We start from the raw sequence: 19,418 nt of genomic DNA on the forward strand, positions 1-19,418 counted from the left end.
GAAATAAGAGCAGATGTGGAAGTTTGAGGTTTGAGTTTTCTCTACTGTTTCCTGTAATTAAGAAAATGAGATAATAGAAACTGTCTTATGCAGTGCCTGCTATAGACGGGGCTTCCACATTGATCTGCTTTCAGATAAAACTCTTAATGCAAGGTTTCTCTCTGATACTCTTAAGCCTCTGTATTACAGTTGGCTAATGCTTCACAGTTTCTCATGAGATTACCCTTATAACACCATGATAAAGCAGTGATATCTATAGAATTGCTATTGTCTGCAGTGATAGCTCCAAACCTCTTTGTACTTCTGTGTTTCTCGTAGTTATTTCACTCAGCTGTAAGTGCCAACGAACTCAAGGTTCAGAAAGCAACGAACCTCGGTGTCTCACAGTGAAAGTGATGAGTCTTGAAAACTAGCAGCAAATTTAATTCTTGGTTTTGCAAGTAGTTTGCATCTGCTGTTCTTCACATAGTCCGTGAGACCAGGGCAAATCTGAAAAGTGGAGTTACGGGAAGAGTTGTAGATAGCGGAGATTAATCTTCAGGGGAGGAGAGGAGGGTGGACTTGTAGACAGAAAACAGTTTGGGCTGGAGGGAAAGCAGGGGGGTGTGGACAGGATGAGGTTGGCCTGGCCAACTTCCTTCGAGGCTGTCGAAGAAGGCTCTGAAAGGCCGTTTTGCTGGGTGCTGGATTTTTATTTATGGGAGAGAGGGGCTGTGAAGAGTGGCTGTCAAAATACAGGATCACCGCAGAGGAACTCTGAAGGGATTGGAAGTATTGGGAAAATACCTAGGTGGGAAGGATGAGAGTTGGTATCATGGGTGGCAGTAAAAAGACAAAGCTAGCAGCTTCAGCGTGGATCTTTGCCGTTCTTACGGCTCCCACTGTCTCCTCCTCAACCGCTTCTCCTTGAGGTTCACTGGAGAAGAAAGCAGCGGCAGCAGCAAGGGCTGCTAAGGGTGAGTTGGCTGCTAAGCCCAACTCAATGAATGAAGAAGCTGTGAAGGACTGATCAGAGCTGCAGAGCCAAGCCTGGTCCTCTCATGCCTTTCCACCATGGGGAGTCATGATGTCCTGTAATTACAGCTGGGTAACTGAAGAAACAGGAGCATCATCACGTGCCAAAAATCCCAAAGGAAGTTTGTCCCAGCAGCAGCCTCTTAAACCTCATGCTTCTCAAATTCAAAAGCAGCTGTAGGAACAAGTGTGTTATTAGTGTAATTTAGGGGGCTTCTAAACATGAGTCTGAATACGGGACAGTGTTTAGCATCGGGGCTGTTACGATTTCTTTGCGTGCTCCGATACGGAAGTTGCAGCCTGAGGTGAGGCTCCAACCGAAGCAACTGTGTTAGGTTGCTGAGCCCGCTACCTAGCCGTACTCAGAAAAACTTTCTGCCTAAACCAAAAATAAATCGAGCAGTTGCCCTTGTCACTTGCAGAGTTCCCTGGGATTTCCTTCTGATTAGTTTAGCTTGAACAGCTCATGTGTGAAGGTTAGCTCAACTGTAAATCTTGATCGTCTCTAGCAGTTGTCCATTTTAGGGCCCTCGGAACCCTTTGTAAATAAAATTACACTCTAAAAATTGGAAATGTGATAGAAAGCGTACACTTATTGGAAAATCCATTAGGAGCCATATATCCGTAGACTTTGCTTAAACAAGGCTTTTGCTTTCCTTCATGATTTTGTTGACTCAGCCTGTATTTCAAACACTAATGTTCAAAATGAGAGAGCTAGTACTATCACGTGTCGCATCTGGTTAACCGTTCAGCGTTCCAAGGAGGAGGAAAAAACCCTGATCAAGCGCAAAATAGCTGAAAATAAATATAAATAATTTAAAAAAAAAAACAAACCAAACCCACCCTTTCTTTTTCCATCTTTTTTTATAGTTTTAATAGCCATATTTTTCATCATCTATAGTACATATAAACCACTGTGCTCCAATTGTTTTTATACCCAGGAATACAATTTCTGCATTTGAGTGTCTTTCTCACTGACATCAATAACATTGTAAATTTGTCTAAATTCAGCAAGTAAAAACAAGGTTGAAAACTGTGTTTTATACCACTAGCTGCAGGGGGCATAAAATTACGGTAATTTGTGGCTTTACTATTGTCAGTCATGTACAAGAGTTTTCTCCAGTGGAAATTTATCACGCGCCTGGCACTGAGCATACTACAGAGCTGCAAGGCTTTTTTCTAATACAAAGGCACTGAGAAATGCCCTGTGAAGTATATGAAGCTAAATATTCATTCACCTTTCTCTTGTCTTGCTTTTAGAAGGGACAAACCTGAAGCAAGCGTGTCCAAAGCGTTTGACAGTGGTGAGCTCTGCTGTAACCAGACAGCGCGCTTTTCTAGGTAACAATAACACTTGGACAAAACGCCTTTTTTACACGATTACTAGTAGGAGTTGTGGGTACCGGGGGAAGGCAGGAAAGCAGGTACAGCATGTGATGGGAACAGCCGGAGCCGCTGTGCGCAGGATTGCTGCAGGAGTGGTGGGAGGGTGCCAGCTTCTTAACTGTTCTCGCTGGCCTGAAATGCCCCTGCAGCTCTGTGGGGGTTGGCAACTCGTGCCTGTATTGCTAGGAATTACATACCAAAAAGCTCATGAAATGATTGTATTAAGGGGATGCTAAAAGAGCAAAAAAAGTTGTTGGCGCTCTGCCTTTCTCAGCGGAGGTCAGAGTCTCTTGGGGCGATGGCTACCACAGGTTTGACCTCCGACTCACCCACCTGGAAATCTAAGGACTGCCTTGTGTAAGGTAACATCCTGCAGCTGGAGGCAGCTAAGTAGGGCAGCACACGTCCCGCTTTTCAAAGCTTTCCGTCTGTGCAGCACATTTTGTTGTTGCCTGGTTTGGAACTCCATGCTTTGGCTTTGTGCCTTTCTACAATTAGTTGAAGCACTGCCGCAAGGTGATTAGCTATTTTTAACTAAGAGTAGTAGAAGATTTGGGTGTTTGCTGAAAAGCAATCATTAAGATAATAGTTCTTTTAGGGCACTCTTCTCAGCATCGTGACTTGCACCATGAGAAGGAAGATGTTCACTTGTGTCAGGGAGGAGCTGCTGGTGGAGGCTGGACTGGCATAGCGGAGGGGCTACTTTTTTATTTTTCTTCTGACTTTCTTGGTGAAACATGAAGTCTCTTTTATTTTAAAAAAGTTTCTGTTGCTGTTTTCTAAACTCTTCCCCCAGCCCCCAGTAAATGACAGTGAGCAAAGGTACTGTCTTGAAGAATGATGATGTTAACTGTTAACTAGTACGGTTGTATATCATCGCGAGGCTCGGTACGTTTTGTTTTTGACTACTTGTGAATGTTCATCGATTTCCAATTGCTACACATTTGCTTGAAAATCCAGTACTGAAGCAGTAGATGATTACCTTGTGGGCTAATTTGCTTGTGTACAAAATACAAATTATTTTTGAGGCAAGTGGCGCTCTTTGTGTACTCACCATATGGGTTCTGGCCAGTACTTTAACATTTATGCCTCTAAACCCACTTGTTAAACGTGAAAAATTTAAACTGGGGCAGAAACAGTACTGAGATATGCTAGGAATCTTAGCAAAATCTGATTAGATGCTTAAAAAGGAGCAAAAGATCCAAATGTGGTGTTGATGGGAGTTGCTGGTTCCGGAGCCATGATGTGAAGGTTGAGGGGGTCTGTTAAGTTGCCGTTTCTTAGCACTGGAAGCATTGAAAGTATCAAATTGTGACCATGAAAGGAAAATAACGCCAACAAAATTTGCAATTCAGAGTAAACGTGAGTTTGATTTAATGACAAAATAAACATCAACAGACAGTTTTATAATTAATTCTATAAATTGGCAACAGCACTTTTATAAATTATGGATCTGAATTGCTTTTTAAATATTCCCTGAAAAAAAATTGTGAGCTATCATAGGCATTACAGTTGTGTGTCTATATACATATGTATGTAATCTATTCATGCAGATACCTCTACATACACGCACATTATGTGTGTATATATATATATATGCTTTTTAAAGCTCATCAGTTCTTAAAAGGGTTAAGCGGTTTTAAAATTACCTCAACCCACTGCTTAAACATTGTTGCCTTAATTAATAGCTGCTAACATATGAAGGGCTTGTCTTGGCTCTCAGAGCATTTAAAAAAAAAAAAGCAGCAGCATGTCACAGAGCTCCATGTACACTGTTTCTTGTCTACTGCCATTAAAATTCATCATTGTGGCTAAAACCCGAAAGGTTCGTTATTTCTGGTACAAGTGGACGTACCGACACCTGTAACTTCTTACCCACAGAGTCTCCTTGCGTTGCATATTGCCTGTGGTGGTTTGGGGGGTTTTTTTAGAGGAATTTCGTGGGGGGTTTTAATGAAAAGGGATGGCTATTGATACTTGTTACTGATTTAGCATTTCTGAATGCATTTTGCAGTGAACAAATATGGGATGCAACTTTCAACAGCTACTTATTAATTTAGCTTAGCCAGAGTGAAAGCCAGTCCTTTCCAAACAACGAGTTAAAAGTATTTTGGAGGACTGCCACTACCCACGAGCCGATATGCAAAGCAGGGTTTCTATAATCCATTTTCCAGTGCTAAAAAAGTTTGTCTCTTTTGCCAAGTGGAGAGACTGCATTAACTTGGAGTGGAGGTTGGGGAAGAACTTCCCACCTCTCCCTGTCTTAAATACTTCAAGTAATAAGGGCAAATTTTTCTTACCTGTTTCTTTACAGAAGACACCACCTCTACTACATAGAGGTGTGTAACAACACACCGTTCTGTTGTCCACACGGTACTTTATAGTATCCACGTAACCAACACAGATTTTTTTGATTCCAAATTTGGTGGGTTTTCCTTACAAATACCGTTGTCGCTTGTATCTGATGTTCCCATTCCCAAATTCGATGTGTATGCAGACTGAAGCCCCGTAGCCTGTTGCACCGGGCAGCTCAAACAGCGGTGGGGCAAAACAGCTTGGAAACTCTGCAACTGATTAAACGTGGTGCCTGTTCAAAATCAGTTTTGCACTGACGTGGTTGCCTGCAGTAGCAGGGACCATGACTTACAGCTGAGGAGATCTTTTTCCGAACCTGGCCAGGGAGAGCAAAGACGGTAGCGGGTGAATCCTTGGGACGGCAGTGTTGTCGGACAGGCCGGCAGTGCTCTGCTGGAATGGCAGATCTGCCTTACCGCAGTGCTTAAGTCCGTAACAAACTAAACGTTGCCGTGTGTGGAATGGACAGTACGATGAGTTTTGCGCAGTGTCTTGCTCGTGACCTTTAGTCTCTGTCGAGATTGTTGCGGGCTGCTGTAAAACTTCGGTTGTACTGATAGAGGGAGCGCGGGCAGGAGGGCACACCGAGCTGCTGCTGACACAGGGGAGTCTAGGGAAAGGGAACGGCTACTCTGAAACTTGGAAAGCAAAGCTGTGCTGAAACTAAATTATGACATTTAGCCTTGGTTAGAACTCCCGGGAAGATTTCTATTCCCTCGCTAACCACTTGTTTTTGCAGCAGCAGCTCCGCTGTGGAAGTGTGAAACCTTTTCCGCACAAAACTGACGCGAAGGTAGAGGCCAAAGCATACAGCGTGACCCTCACTGGCTGAGAGGTGCGTAATTCCCCCAAACTCGTACTATTTTTCAGCTCCCGGTGGTGCGAGTGGGGCAGGTTGTGTGTCATCCACCCACTCTTCGCCGTGCTCTTCTCTGTACACAGCCCCACAGCATGCTATTGTTAGGCACGAACGCTAATTGCTGGTATTTCAAGGCTCCTATCTTCTTATTGCTAAAGCCTGTAACAATAATCACAGCCTATATTCCCCATCTCTAGGCATCAAGGAAACAAGATACGATCATAGGCAGTGCGCTCATGTAATTGTAGTATATAGAATATGAGCTTTTTCTCTGTAAACACAGGCCTGGCCACATCCTATGATAGCTCTTCCTACACTCCATACGATGGCTGTTCCTAGGCTCACCGCTCAAGTCCCCATTATGTATACATCTACCCTTGTCATAACACCACCTCTGAAACACTCACACCGTTTGGTCCTGCTGCATAATGTTAAGAGGGTGGAATTTTAAATTGAAAAAGGCTGTTTAAGTAATGTCAGCAGCCTGACTAATTTCACAAAAGGAAGGAAATTCAAAGTTAAGGCTATGGTATATTCTTATCTAGATGCCTGAAGATTTCTGTGCGTGACAATATGCCCCTGAAATTCAGAGCTGTCCCTTACGTCTTTAATTTCTCCCATTGTGTCTCTCCTTTTTTTTATTAAACATCAAGGTGAATTCACAACAGAGAGTCAGCCTAGAATTTAATCCTCTAAATACCTTGAAAATAGAGGTTTAGACTAGAAGTACCAATATATACCCTTAAAACTTCAGTGTAATAGAAAAGAGATTCTAATCACAACAGATCATTACAAAGAAGAGTAAACCACTGTAAAAAAAATTAAGTGTCTTAAATATAATAAAAAGGAATAATTAAGAATCAAACAGGAAGCTGCTATTCTGACAATTTAATGATGCTGAATTGGACTGAAAGAATTGGCTTTGCCATTAAAAGGCAATGAAAATCTGATAATTTCAAAATGGCACTAGGATCAGATCAAGTGGGGCATTACAAAGAAGAGTAAACCACTGTAAAAAAAATTAAGTGTCTTAAATATAATAAAAAGGAATAATTAAGAATCAAACAGGAAGCTGCTATTCTGACAATTTAATGATGCTGAATTGGACTGAAAGAATTGGCTTTGCCATTAAAAGGCAATGAAAATCTGATAATTTCAAAATGGCACTAGGATCAGATCAAGTGGGGGGGTGTTTTTTGGTTGTTTTTTTTTTTTTTAAATAAAAGAGAACCAGAAAGAAATGGTGGAATTCACCTTAGAAAAACCTTGGAGTGTTTTGGATTCCTACTGCTGCCTGGGGCTGAAGCTGTTATTTTATCAGACCTGCTTAACATCATTAGACTAGGGTCTTCCTGGGAATTTATTACCACGTGGAACCTGTGGAAAGTAATGTGGCAGCCCTAATTGCCAAATAAAATAATAAATATTGATGTTCTTTCATTCTTACTTCTTTAAAAAAAAAAAAAGGATTTATATAAAAGTATCCGGGGCATTATAGCCGATTACACTAGGAGTTTTCCACCGTGTGCAACATGTAAATGAAAGTAGAGTAGACGATGTGCTTTGGGTCTCTGTGTATAAGCACAGAGATATGCATCCAAACATTTAAAATCAAGCAAGCTAATCTCATAAAATGCTCGCAACAACTGTACACCCGACTTGCACACGCCCTTACCATGACTGTGTGTGAATTACAGCCATTTATTTACTGTTACTCATTTTCTGAGCATTTGTGTCTTATGGCTGAGCATAACTAGGTGCACGATTACAAGCATTTCATAGATTGCACCATTAGAGTTTTAATTACTGGAGGGGCAGGTTTGGTATTTTCTACCCGTGAATCTTAGGAACCAAACTTGGCAAATTGCTGCGATGTGTATTGCCGTGGAGAAAGATGTGATTAATAACAATCAATTGGTATGTATTTATACTGTAGAAAATAAATCCAGGAAGGTGAGCTAAAATTATTCGTTACAAGAAATCGTCTGTACAGTGAGAAAATACCCATTTTGGGCACCAGCAGCCTCTAACTGGAACACAAAGGCAAAGCCTTAAAATGCATAAGCAAGTAGAAACAACACAGAATTGTTAACAGTTGTCTCTTCCATCCTTGCATGTTCTCCTGAAGCATCAGCGAAATCTTCTGCGTTGCTTGCCTCTACGCTGTTCTTACGAGTGCTGAATGTTACACATGCTACAGAAAGTGGTGTTTTGCCTGTGCTGATCCCACGTCTCTCTCTGCTCCCCGGATTAAGTACGTGATCGCTACACGTTCAAACAGTATGGGCTAAAACATCAGCTATTACTAAGTGGGATGGGTCCTTTTAAATCAGTGGCCCATAGCTCAAGAGTATTTCCAGGCGTGGAGAATTCTCGTCACCTATAAAAACTGTACGTCAAACAAACAAACGGCACCCCCCCACCCCCCCAACCCCCAGCCCCAGGCTGAAGCCCCAGTTTGAGGCAGGTTCTGCGGAGGAGCCCAGCCTGCCTTCCCACTCCTGGTGTTCTGCTGCCATCCCGTGGCCAGCCGGGCTGGCGTCACCCGCCGCTCCCAGCGGGTCCCCGCTCTCCCCCTGCGGGGGTGACCAAAAAGAAGCTCGCGGGCTTCCCCTGCTTTCTTGCAAGGGACGCCGTAACCTGCCGCCTCCTCGGCGGGGCTTGCTGTTACCAGTCTTGGCTTGATTTCTGCTTGATGAACCTCAGCGATAAGTAGTATAGAAGCAGGAAACCGCAAACGATACCAGCGAGGACGAGATAGCTTACGTAGAGAGGGTGGGAGTCCAGGTCCAGAGCCCGAGTGACCTGTAACCACGGACAACGCAAAATGAGGAACGGACACGCAATTTTCATGCTGGATCTGTGAAGCGTGTTTTACGTGTGAGCTTCCCTGGCCCCCTGCCGCCTTTTCCCTGGGTTTCCAGCTGGATGGGACTTTCAGGGTGGTTTGATAGCTGGTTACAGCTACGCTACGGCTAGGGGCTGCGGTACTTCAGAAGAATACAGCTCAGCTTCCAAACAACTTCAGCACACGCGTCGTTGGGGCTTGTGTAGAAAATAGTTGCCCTTTATTCTTCTCTTTTCTTTCTTTTTTTCTTTCTCCTCCACTGAGAAGAAAGGGATAAAAGGAGTGACTGCTGTAGGGACAAATTTAAAATACACCAAGTGTAGCATGACTTCGCATACTGATTTAGGGCTTGCCAAATTTGAGGCCTACAACGTCTACTTAAATATGATGGGCGTATAAACAGCATTCTAATTAGTTATCAAATGTTTGTAACAATTTTTATTAGTGACTTACAAGTTTCCCTGGTATTTGAAATGTAGTATTTCCAACAGTCATTTCATATGTGAGGTCAGTGAACTGAATTTGCATCATGCCTTGAAAATTCCATCTGAGAAAAGAGATTTTAGAAACCCAAAATGGAACTGGAAAAAAAAAAAATGGCAGAAAGAAAGAAACTGATATACATACACAAAACTTACTTGAGACCTCAAAAACTGCTGTGTTGCTGCCAAATACAGCAGGTTTGTCTAATTTCTTGACAACGAGAGGCTGTAACCATATAACAGTTTATTATTGGACAAAATGGCAGATATACTTTATATTATTGCATGGAGATGGAAAATTAGGAGAGCGCCAATATCCATATCCATCAAACTCCTGCTGTCAACTGAATCTCACTGGAGCTCAGTCTTCATCTGCTGGATATAATTCTTTTTACTGAAAAATTTAGCAACCGTGTAAGAATCGAGCCTCTCACTAGTGCTTTTTTGACCAAACTTACTGTTACCTCATTTTCACATGGAGAAACTGATGTAAAATGAACGATCTGACTCCACTGTCACCACCCAAAAAGATAATTGCAAAGGTGGGAATAAAGCTGAGTTTTCCTGCACAGGATACGTTCAGCCTCCCAACAACCAGTCACTAATGGAAACCATCGACGTTTCAGTTCAGAGGGATGGTGGGAGCTTTGTCTTACCTGTCCAGAGGTTTTCCAGGCTTATCACAAAACCACCGCTCAGGTAGAACGATGTGAAAAGGACGTTGCCGAAGAAGGCTGAGAGCTGTAACGTCGGCAGCAGTGCTGCCACCCAAAGTGCCATCGCGCGGGCCCTATATACAGCCCGCCACCCCCCCGAGAAAGTTCAGCAGGAAATGTTCTGGTTCAGGAATGAGGTTTGCCAGCCAGTAGATGGGAACCCCATAAATTATAACGAAAGCGCAGTGCTCTGGGAGCTCCCCGAAAATCTGTTCAGGAAGGAAAAAAAAAAAAAAGAGAAAAATAAGTTGAACGATAATCACAAAACCTTCTGAGATGCACCTCAATGTACTTACAGATGTTTTATAAACATTTATAAATGTTTATAAACATTTTATAAACAATGTTTATAAAAACTACAGGAAATACTCCCTTAAAAAGCAATCATCTCCCTGTTAGGTGTTGTCAGTGACATGCAAAAACAATCCACAACAAAAATCGAAATCCTCACTAATTTTTTCTCCAGTTGTGACAATTCCTATAACTAATTGTTAAAATGAGAGGATTCTTGTTGTGGATTAGATGTCTTGTTTTGTAACAGTTTTGGCAGCTTCTAAGAATTGAAGGCACTTTCCCTGAGAGCTGGTGCGCTTGGTAACAGTAATACTGTTACTGACTCATTGCAACTGTATGTTTTGTCCAAATTTGGTTGAACATAGTGTGAGATCAAATTTGAGACAAATTTGGCTGTTGGTCACTTCCCCACTTTGTCCCAAAGGCAGTCCAGTTAGTAACTACTCAATTTATTGTGAAAAAAAAACCCCCATGCTTAGGATTTTCTCAAATATCTAAAGATATGTATAGAGAGTATTATGATTATTTCTTCTGAAAAGGGTTGCTACTCTCCTCTAATACTAAGGTTGTAACAAAGTACATCGATTTCTCTATGAATAATGTGCAATCTTTGTGACACAATGCAAAGAATATATTTCTCTGGCAACCACTAATAAGCATTTAAAATCTTGTGCAGAAATGGAAACCTAAATTACAGATGCCATGGCAGGCAGAACTCATCTAACAGTGGCAACATCACAAAGAAGGGATTATTCTAAACCCTTGTGAAAAAGAGAATGTAATTTTTTAGAAGTTCTAATTTATTTCCAGAAACTCTGGCTCTTAATACAATTGTTTGTCTCTGACCAGTATAGGCCCAAACGACTACTGGAAACAGTTAGCACTTTGTCATTTCTGTTTTACCTTTGCTTTAGCATTTAATACGAATATTCTGTTTTACAGATCAAGACATGTAATCAACCTTTCAAAGATGCTTCAGCGAATGAAATATGCAGGTATGTAAAACTGTAAACCCTCAAATCTGAGTTTGAGATTTCTCAAATTCTGGCCAAACAACCCAGTGGAAGATTATTCTTTGGCTTTTCTGGGGTGGGATCTCAGCCATGACTTATGGCAACAGATCTAAAGTAGTGTGAGGTTTAATCCATTAATGTCAAGGAAGTAAGAACGATAGCCTTAGCTGGCAGACACACAAGAACAAAGTCCGATATGAATGTGATCATTTATACAACAAGGCTTTGGTTTGTTTGTGTTTTTTAATGTTAAAGCCGGCTCTTTGTATTTCCTGGCAACAAAACCAATTACCTTAGCAAAGAAGTACGGGCTAACAGAGTACATTCCATCTTCCAAGTCATGATAAAGCATAGCTCTTTCCGAGTGACCTGCAGGGTAGGAACAAACAGGTTGGTTTCATCCTAGGGTTGCATTAATAAGCATAATTTTTTCATTGATTTATGAATGTTCTGATTTTGATCGCTTGCAACATTTACAAGAAAACTGACACTTACATTTCGCAATAACATCCAAAATCACTGTGAACGGGATTAGTGCACCTAACATGTACAATAGTGCTGTTGTGTCACGAATAGACAGTCTGGTTTTCTCATGGCCATAGTACAAAAATCCAATTAATAATGACATGAGGAGGGCCTCAAATCCATGGATTAATAACGTTGAAAGATCTCTGAAGTCATTGGAGACTTGACGACTAGGAAAACAGCAACATTGACCATAAGGTACAGTACTTACTAATGCCGGTTACATTCAGATATGTTGCCCCAAACGCTCTGCTACAATCAGTTCGTGGAACTCGCTGACTTTGAGTAGGACAGGAGTTGGGCTGTTGGTTTCTGTAAAGGATTTCACCCAACCGAAGCTATTGAGCGTCTGTAGCTGCCTAGTATTTCAGGTCTGAAATGCTGAAAGCTTGAAGGAAGGCAATGGGGATGGGACAGTCTGATTTCGGAGACGCAGAAGCAATTACTTCACTTATAGAAGTCTCTCTGTTAAGGACCTGTAGCATACGCTAACAATAGCTGCTACTGGTAGTGATGTTTTACATGTATTAAACCAGTTGATCATAGTTCTTTTGAGTACACAAGCATGAGACCCAACTACAACACTCACCTATGCTGGCTATAATCAGTGAAGCCTCCTGGCTTCAAATCTGAGGCAGAGGCGTGAGGATGGCAATGCCTGAGCCTACCATGTGGCTGCCCGGGCTTGCTGAGGGTTGAGTCACCACGATTCGGCATGGGTATCAGGATGGCAGCACCCAGAACCGGGACGCACGTTCCCCAACCTGGAGGCTCCTTGTGCTGCTTAAAGCTGCTGGCTCCCAGCGATGTGAGCTGGAGGTGACTGTGTCTGGAAGGAGCCCTGGGGCAGAAAGTGGGGGCCATACATCTGGCTGCTGTCCTGCTCAGGGGGCTGGGCTGAGCTGCTATAGCAACACCTCTGCTCTACGGCTTGCTCAGGCCTAGCACTAGCTCTGCACTTTCAGCACGCGCTCAGTTCTCATCTTGTGCTTCTTTCTTATGCTTTAAAATACAAATGGGCATGATACATAACTGTTTATTGCTGGGGATAAGGTTACCTTAATAATATAGTGAACTGCTTTAAGAGTCCTGGTAACTGATCACTTGAACAGTAAGGCATGTTGATAGCCTCTTCTGAATTTAAATGGGACCTGCCCAAAAGAAAAGAGAAAAAAACCCTGAAATTATCACAGGCTGTAGCTGTTATTCCTGATCTGCTGTATAGCACTCTTTTCTTTACCTTTGCTTGCTGAATGTGGTTACAACGTTATCTCCTTCAGTAACTTTCCATAAGAAATCATCAAAATCTTTGACTTTTTCTAGGAACAAGTTGGCCAGAGTGTTTGCTCTTTTTCGGCTTTCCGTCTCCTTTTCTGCGGTCTGTTTATCGATACTGGTCAAATCAACTGCAAGACATTATTTGACATGAGTCCATATGCTACAGATGCAATAGCTTTATGATGTGTTTAGAATCAGAGATTTCATTGTGAACAGACAGTGCAACCTGTGTGCATGCATTAAGCTACAATGGTCAAAATTTATAAGTTACTTTAGGTAATTAGAGAAGAACAGATTGTTAATGCGTATTTTGTCTTGGGAGATGTTTCTTATCTAGTCATTCAATGAATCACCGAGAGATTTCATAATTGTTTATTATAATATTGTAAACTACTATTTCAGATTTTTCTAAATTGAATAATGGCTTGAGAGGGGCGCTGAGAATAAACAGTCTGAATTTCCTTCCTGGCATGTAGGTTTTTACAATCTGCTATGTGACTTTGACTTAAATCACATGTGTTTTCTCCATCTGCAAAATGATAGTTATCATCTTTTTGTATCTTAGAGAGGTGCCATAAACTTTACCTGATACTGAGAAAGCCCAAGAAGAGTATTATCCAAGGACAACATAGTAGCAGCAACCATAGTTGACTTAGCATTATTTTTTTCCTTAACCAAACGATTTTTTTTTTAAATCTAAACTTTTAATAGTGTTTTCCAATGCTGACCTTCAGTGCAGAGTGACAATACCTGACGTTTTGCAGATGCTTTCTGAGAGAACTATCGCTGCACATTTTGTAACTCCTTACATTGAGCTGATCATCTCTGTTCAGCCACTCTTCAGCAGGAGTCCATCAGAAATGAGTTGCAACCTGCCCTACCTCTTCCCTTCTGCCATGGTCTCCTGTTTCTCTATCAGACATGCAACCGGCATTTGTGTGTTTCTGTCAGGTGCTCCTTCATGCTGTGGCATCCTCTACCATCCTGTCCCATTTCCACCTTCTCGCTGCCCATATTTCTCTTCTCTTCCTATGGGTACTGACTCTGTGCATACCGCTAAATGATCTTCCACCTCCCTTTCTAATTCCTCCCCGCCTCCATGTCGTAGGGGTTTGTCTCTGTAACTACAGGCTACAAGTTTCCCCAGGATTGCCTCATATTCTCCATTCCCATACGGGGGTGCTGCAAGCCTTCCTCAAGGCTGTGCTTGGCTGAGGACTGCTCTGAACCAAGGTGGTGACAAAGGTCTTTTTGCAGGGCTTGACACTGAGGTTAACTTCTGTTTATCTCTGCACAGCTGATACGAGCTGACACCGCCTGCCATATAGGCACAGCTGAAGAAGTTACTCCAGAGCATTGAGGCTGGTGTCCGTACAAGGTTTCCTAGCCAACTTGAGTGCAAAGACCTAAGGGCTGGAACTGAACCAACCTCTGTGGTAAGAGACTACTGCCATCAGATTAACAGGGCCAGATTCCCTTTGCGAGCTGCAAAAAACAGAAGAGGAATGGATTTGGAACCATGTAGTTAACTTTCTTTGAGAAGAGGACTAAAAGGATTGCTGTTCTGGGTTTGGTTTTTCTCCCTTCCAATGTGCTCTGTTGGGCAGCACTCCTCTTTCCCATTTACTGTTCCAGGTGTGTGTTATCCCTCACCCTGGGAAACTAGCTTCCCACATTTCTTGATTCGGAAGTCAGAGAACTGGCTACAGAAAGCAATTGATCAGTTCATCCATGTCTTTCTCAGTAAGGGTAAAAGTTTCAGCCAGCTAAAACATGGGAATAAATGTGCTAAACATGTGGAAGAGTTGCTACACCTGGCAGAGTTAAAAGGAGGATTATTTAAAATTGATTTTGTCCATACCTCTTGTTTTTGTTACATTTCCTGTACTGACAAATAAGGATCTTATTAAAACCTGAACTTGCTATAGTATCGATTTGAGTCAGTTGTAAGGCATTTCTAAGACAGTTATGGTCAATAAAAATCAATGTTAGCCGATACACTTACGAAAGCAAATTATTTCCAGTAACCTTTTTTATGGCAGTGCTTGATACTAACCATAGAAATCTGCAGGATTGCTGTACCTTGGGCAGGGATAGCCCAGTTTTGTGAAATACGGGACCATGTCTCTAGCTGTTCCAGAATAGACAGTGACTCCAGAAGTCATCAGAAGAACTAAATCAAACAGTTGGAAGATATCTGACCGGGGCTGATGAAGTGAAAGAAGAACTAATCTGTTTCCTCTGGCCAGTCTGGATAATGTTATCACAAGGTTATGTGCAGTAAAACTATCCAGTCCAGATGTGGGTTCATCAAGTATGAGTATTCCTGCCAAAGACAATAAGTTTAGCTGTGGAAAGCAGCATGTTTGATTTGGAAAATATGTTCTAAGTGAAATGGTGCTAGTGCATGAAACCGCGCAGATATATTCCTTCTTTTTTAAAGTCCAAAGTCCGTATTTCATACCAGCGTCACGTAATATTCAACAATGGCAATTTCTTGCACTATCTTACTGAACATGATGACCAAGAGTAATTATTTTAAATCTTATCTTGCTCCCACTGGAAACAATAATTTTTTTTTTAATTTTTTCATTGGGATGCAGATTTGGGTTCCTTATTAATTTTACGTTCTTCTCTGCAGTTTTTGCACTTTGCCTGTACAAATATCAGGTACGTGAATATTAACTAATACAATAGTATAAGTTTTGTATCCTGCCTACTGAAATACTTTAACCTAAATGCTCAATATTTAATCATCTTGCATTATTAATGTGTAAAAACTCACACAGTATTAATTTAGATAGCTCCTCCTCCCAACCTATGCTCTATTTTGCACCTACTTGCACATATATATTAAGAGATATGCATATGTTTGGAATTTTTTTGTTTGTTTTGCAACTGGTTGTTACAAACTTGAAAGTTTTATTATTTTGCAGTCTTTGTGTTATTATAGAACTTAATGACCTCAATCAGAGCAAGGCAATGTCTGTACACAGACATGGGTTTTGTGGTGAGGAGTATAACGCGTGTTAGAAATGTAATGAAAGCTTTACTTATTTTTCCTAGAACTAATTATTTTTTTACTTCAGTACCAGCACATCTATTCCTGAGCATCACTTCTTACAAAAAAAGACTTCTGCTTTGCCCATAATCACAAAAATATAACTTTATACAAGCAAAAAATTCTCAGAACCATTTCCCAGTGGAAGAGCTGATGGGAAATCTTGCTCAACAAGAGGCTCAGCCAAGATTATTAGTGCTTTTGCTATATATATAAGAGCAGAATAGGGGATTCAATCCTGCAAAATCAACTGCGGGTTTAGCCTCATGTTTTGCTTCTACTGAAGATGATGGAAATTTCTAGTTCACCTGCGGCATGAGCCAGCCACGTCAGTGAGTTGCACAAGACCACAATGACTGCCTATGCAGCCAAGAAAATGACCTTCCCTGTTAACATTGCACATGTAAATGGGCTGGGTTGGAGGAAAGGAAAACAATCCTGATGTTATAGTAACCCAGCAGCCTTCCAAAGTAACTTGTGGCATGCAGTCAGATAAAAAACAAACCTCATACTGATATGCACAAACCAGAGCACTGCTGTGAGGGTGACTTCAGGCAACTTGCAGTAGCCTGCGTGATGGTGGTTTTAGAGAGCGGTGGGTGAAGGCTCCCGGGGGGCTCTGCCTGGCTCTGTCACTGCTGCTCCACTGGCAAAGGTGACAGAAGCGAAAGTGGCCTGGCTCCTGAACCGCTCCATTTACAGAATTATTACTGTAATAATTACATTATTATCTGTGATCAGCACTGATTTCAATTTAAGCAAACGGACCAGCACCCAGTCACTGTGTCTAACTTTGCCATGGAGAGGTAACCTCTGGCAGAGGGTGGTGTGAGACCTGCTAAGTGTCCTGAGTATGAACTCCTCAAGCTGCCCAGGGGCAACTGTGTGTATGACTCTTCCCTGAAAGCTCCTACCTTCATTTACTGCCCCATTTCCCCCAGTGGTCTGTGGTGGGCACGAGGAAGGTGTCGGGTTTTGCTCACCCGGGTTCCAGAGCAGCTGCACACCGATGCTCACTCTCCGCCTCTCGCCTCCCGAAACACCACGGAGGTACTCGTTCCCTACCCTGGTGTTTGCACACTGACGCAAGCGTAGTTCTGCTATAACGTCTTCTACCTGGGGGGATCCGAAGGGTAACAGAGATAAAGCAAGACTTTATATGCACATTCGTGCATAGATTAAGCTGAAAATATGATTAGTGTGGTTAAAATTCATCTGGATATTTCAGTGCTATCTGATCAAGAGACACTTGAAAACAAATCTTGATTTTAGAGATAACATTAAAAAAGGGTCAGCGATCAGCAATTTAGTTCTTCTTTCAGCCTCTCTAATGCTTTCTCTAGATTGTCATTTTGTATGAGCTTTGGAACAATCGCTGGTTTCTATCTTGAAAGAAGAAAAAGGTTTATAATTCATAATCTACATTAAAAAATGCCAGATTAGCTGTTCTGACTCCAAACACAGAGGATCTCTTGGATAATTCCTGTCAGACACATTTTTGACAACTTTATTTTTTTCCAACAGCTTAATTACCCTTTTTTTCCTTTGTGAGTCTGAAAAAAACTTTGGAAGGCGCAGTTTGGCAACGAACAATAGCGTTTCTCTGACAGTCAGGTGGGGGAGCAGTCGGTCATCCTGCCGCACGTGTGCGATGCATTTCTTAACAAGCTGGGGAGTGCTGGGTTTGTTATTGATCATGACTTGACCAGACTTGATTTTGCCTCCATGATCCCGGCAAGTTATCACGTCAAGCAAAGATGTCTTTCCACCAGCTAGAAAAATCAAAACTGAAAATTAAATTAATTTCCAGGGCATTATTTTGAAAAGTTGATTTAGTCACAGACAGAGGATAGAAGTTTTCGTTCCCTAACATCTTTTCCCCAACCCCTCCTGAAGCTTTTCCAAAGCCGCAGAGGCAGAATGATCTTGAAAGAAAATGCTGACACCCGACTACAAGCTCATGTTCAGGAAATCTCTCTCCTCTGGAATGGAGTACGTGGCTTTAACCTTTGTCATTTCTCAACAGAATTGGGTAGCTGGGCGTTGAGGATAGCTCCATGAACTCAAGAAGCCAGATCTCTTTGTCCTTTTGTTACCTCTCTTTCACTTGTGAAACGTAAGTGAAAGGTGGTATCCTGTGCCGGCTGCAGGGCTGGCAACTAAACGCTCGGCGAGAGCTTGCTTTGTGGAGGGAATTGTGAATTCAGAAACGGCAGGTGGAACAGCTGAATGACTAAGGCGCTGAATGGTTATACAGACAATAAGAATCTTAATCGTGATTGAAATAAAAATTATTATGACTTAAGACAAAAAGTCATTTAAATAATTGAGAAAAGCTGGCTCATACTCAGAGGTAAGGAAAGTAAAACAATGAAAACAAAACCTGATTTGGAATTAAATAGCAAATGAATTTTTCCTTTTTGCTGTATGATACTGTATGTAAACACACAGCGCTCTCTCATTATGATTAGATGTCATTTATTTCTAGTCTCCCTGTTGAAAGATTAACTCCACTCATGTTTCTTAATATATACATTTTAAAAAAGAAACCCATCCATCTGTAAACCACGTATTGCTCTATTTAAGAGTGACATATTGATTGCCATTGACAATGTGAAACCCATCAGCAGTTTAATCCATTTTACTAAGGCATTTAATGAAATAGATGATAAACAGCTTTTAAAAATAGTTTGACTAGTTTGCTGAAAGGGGTTTGTGCTCGGTGTATGTTACCTTGCAAAGGCGCTGTATCTATAACTCAGTATGTTATTTCATCACAAGCTTTTCCTTTTATTGTCAGGAGGATGTCTAAGGTACAACTTCAGTTACATTAAGGATACGTGCTAAGAAAAAATTCCCATGGCAACGAGGAAGAAAAACCTCTACTGTAGAAATAAAGTTAAAACTTATTTGGCAAATACGCCTTGTCTTTGAGAGAGAGCACCTTCACTGAATCACTGAGCTAACCTGATGTAAGAGTCTAGTGGAGACACAGCATGGGGGTTTTTACCTCCGAAGTATGGGTACTTTTTACTTCAGTTTAACGGGTCACGTGTCTACTTCTTATCCCCCTGGATGAGCTTAGACTCAAGTAACTGCATGGGGTAAAGGCCATCTCTCCATTAGTCAACCTCACCCTGGAGAAGATTAAACTAGTCCCACCAGAAAATGAAAGGGAAAAAAAAAAAAAGATGTGAGAAAGCAGAGACCCATTTTAAAGCCAAACAGAAGAAGAACTGTCTTTTCTTCTCCGTAAGGTTCTCTTAATTAATCCAAATGCGATATTTTATCCTGTTAGAATTGTTTCAATCTGAAGGGACTTCCTGCTTATGGCTATGCACGTTGCCACTCATCTTTCTGACGGGGTCTGGCCTCATTTGTCCGCTGTGTTACTGGGCAAGGTCTGCAATTAGCCTGTTTTGAATCTAAGCCATGAAGCCGATTCACGTCCAGCAGAGCTGGGACTGCAGGCCACAGTTACAACAATACCCCGCTACACTTCAGGAAACAAAACAGCAAATGTGTACAAGTCATAACAAAATTGGTTTTGAAAATAAATTTTAATCCCCCCCCCCCCCCCCCCCCCC

At 41.7% G+C, this 19,418-nt stretch overlaps 1 protein-coding gene across 1 annotated transcript in view; it reads right to left on the reverse strand.

The window, feature by feature from the left end:
* Positions 1-8,281: 8,281 nt before the first annotated feature.
* Positions 8,282-19,418, reverse strand: part of ABCG8 (ATP binding cassette subfamily G member 8) — a 14,025-nt gene continuing 2,888 nt past the window's right edge. The window contains 11 exon segments of the mRNA XM_009278403.1: positions 8,282-8,419; positions 8,916-9,043; positions 9,601-9,757; positions 9,759-9,869; positions 11,260-11,336; positions 11,463-11,662; positions 12,551-12,643; positions 12,733-12,898; positions 14,827-15,096; positions 16,815-16,947; positions 17,365-17,603. Of these exon segments, the coding sequence (XP_009276678.1) occupies positions 8,282-8,419; positions 8,916-9,043; positions 9,601-9,757; positions 9,759-9,869; positions 11,260-11,336; positions 11,463-11,662; positions 12,551-12,643; positions 12,733-12,898; positions 14,827-15,096; positions 16,815-16,947; positions 17,365-17,603 (1,712 nt within the window).

This window comes from Aptenodytes forsteri, unplaced genomic scaffold (genome assembly GCF_000699145.1).
Source record: "Aptenodytes forsteri isolate BGI_AS27 unplaced genomic scaffold, ASM69914v1 Scaffold130, whole genome shotgun sequence".
In the NCBI taxonomy this organism is placed as follows: Eukaryota; Metazoa; Chordata; class Aves; order Sphenisciformes; family Spheniscidae; genus Aptenodytes; species Aptenodytes forsteri.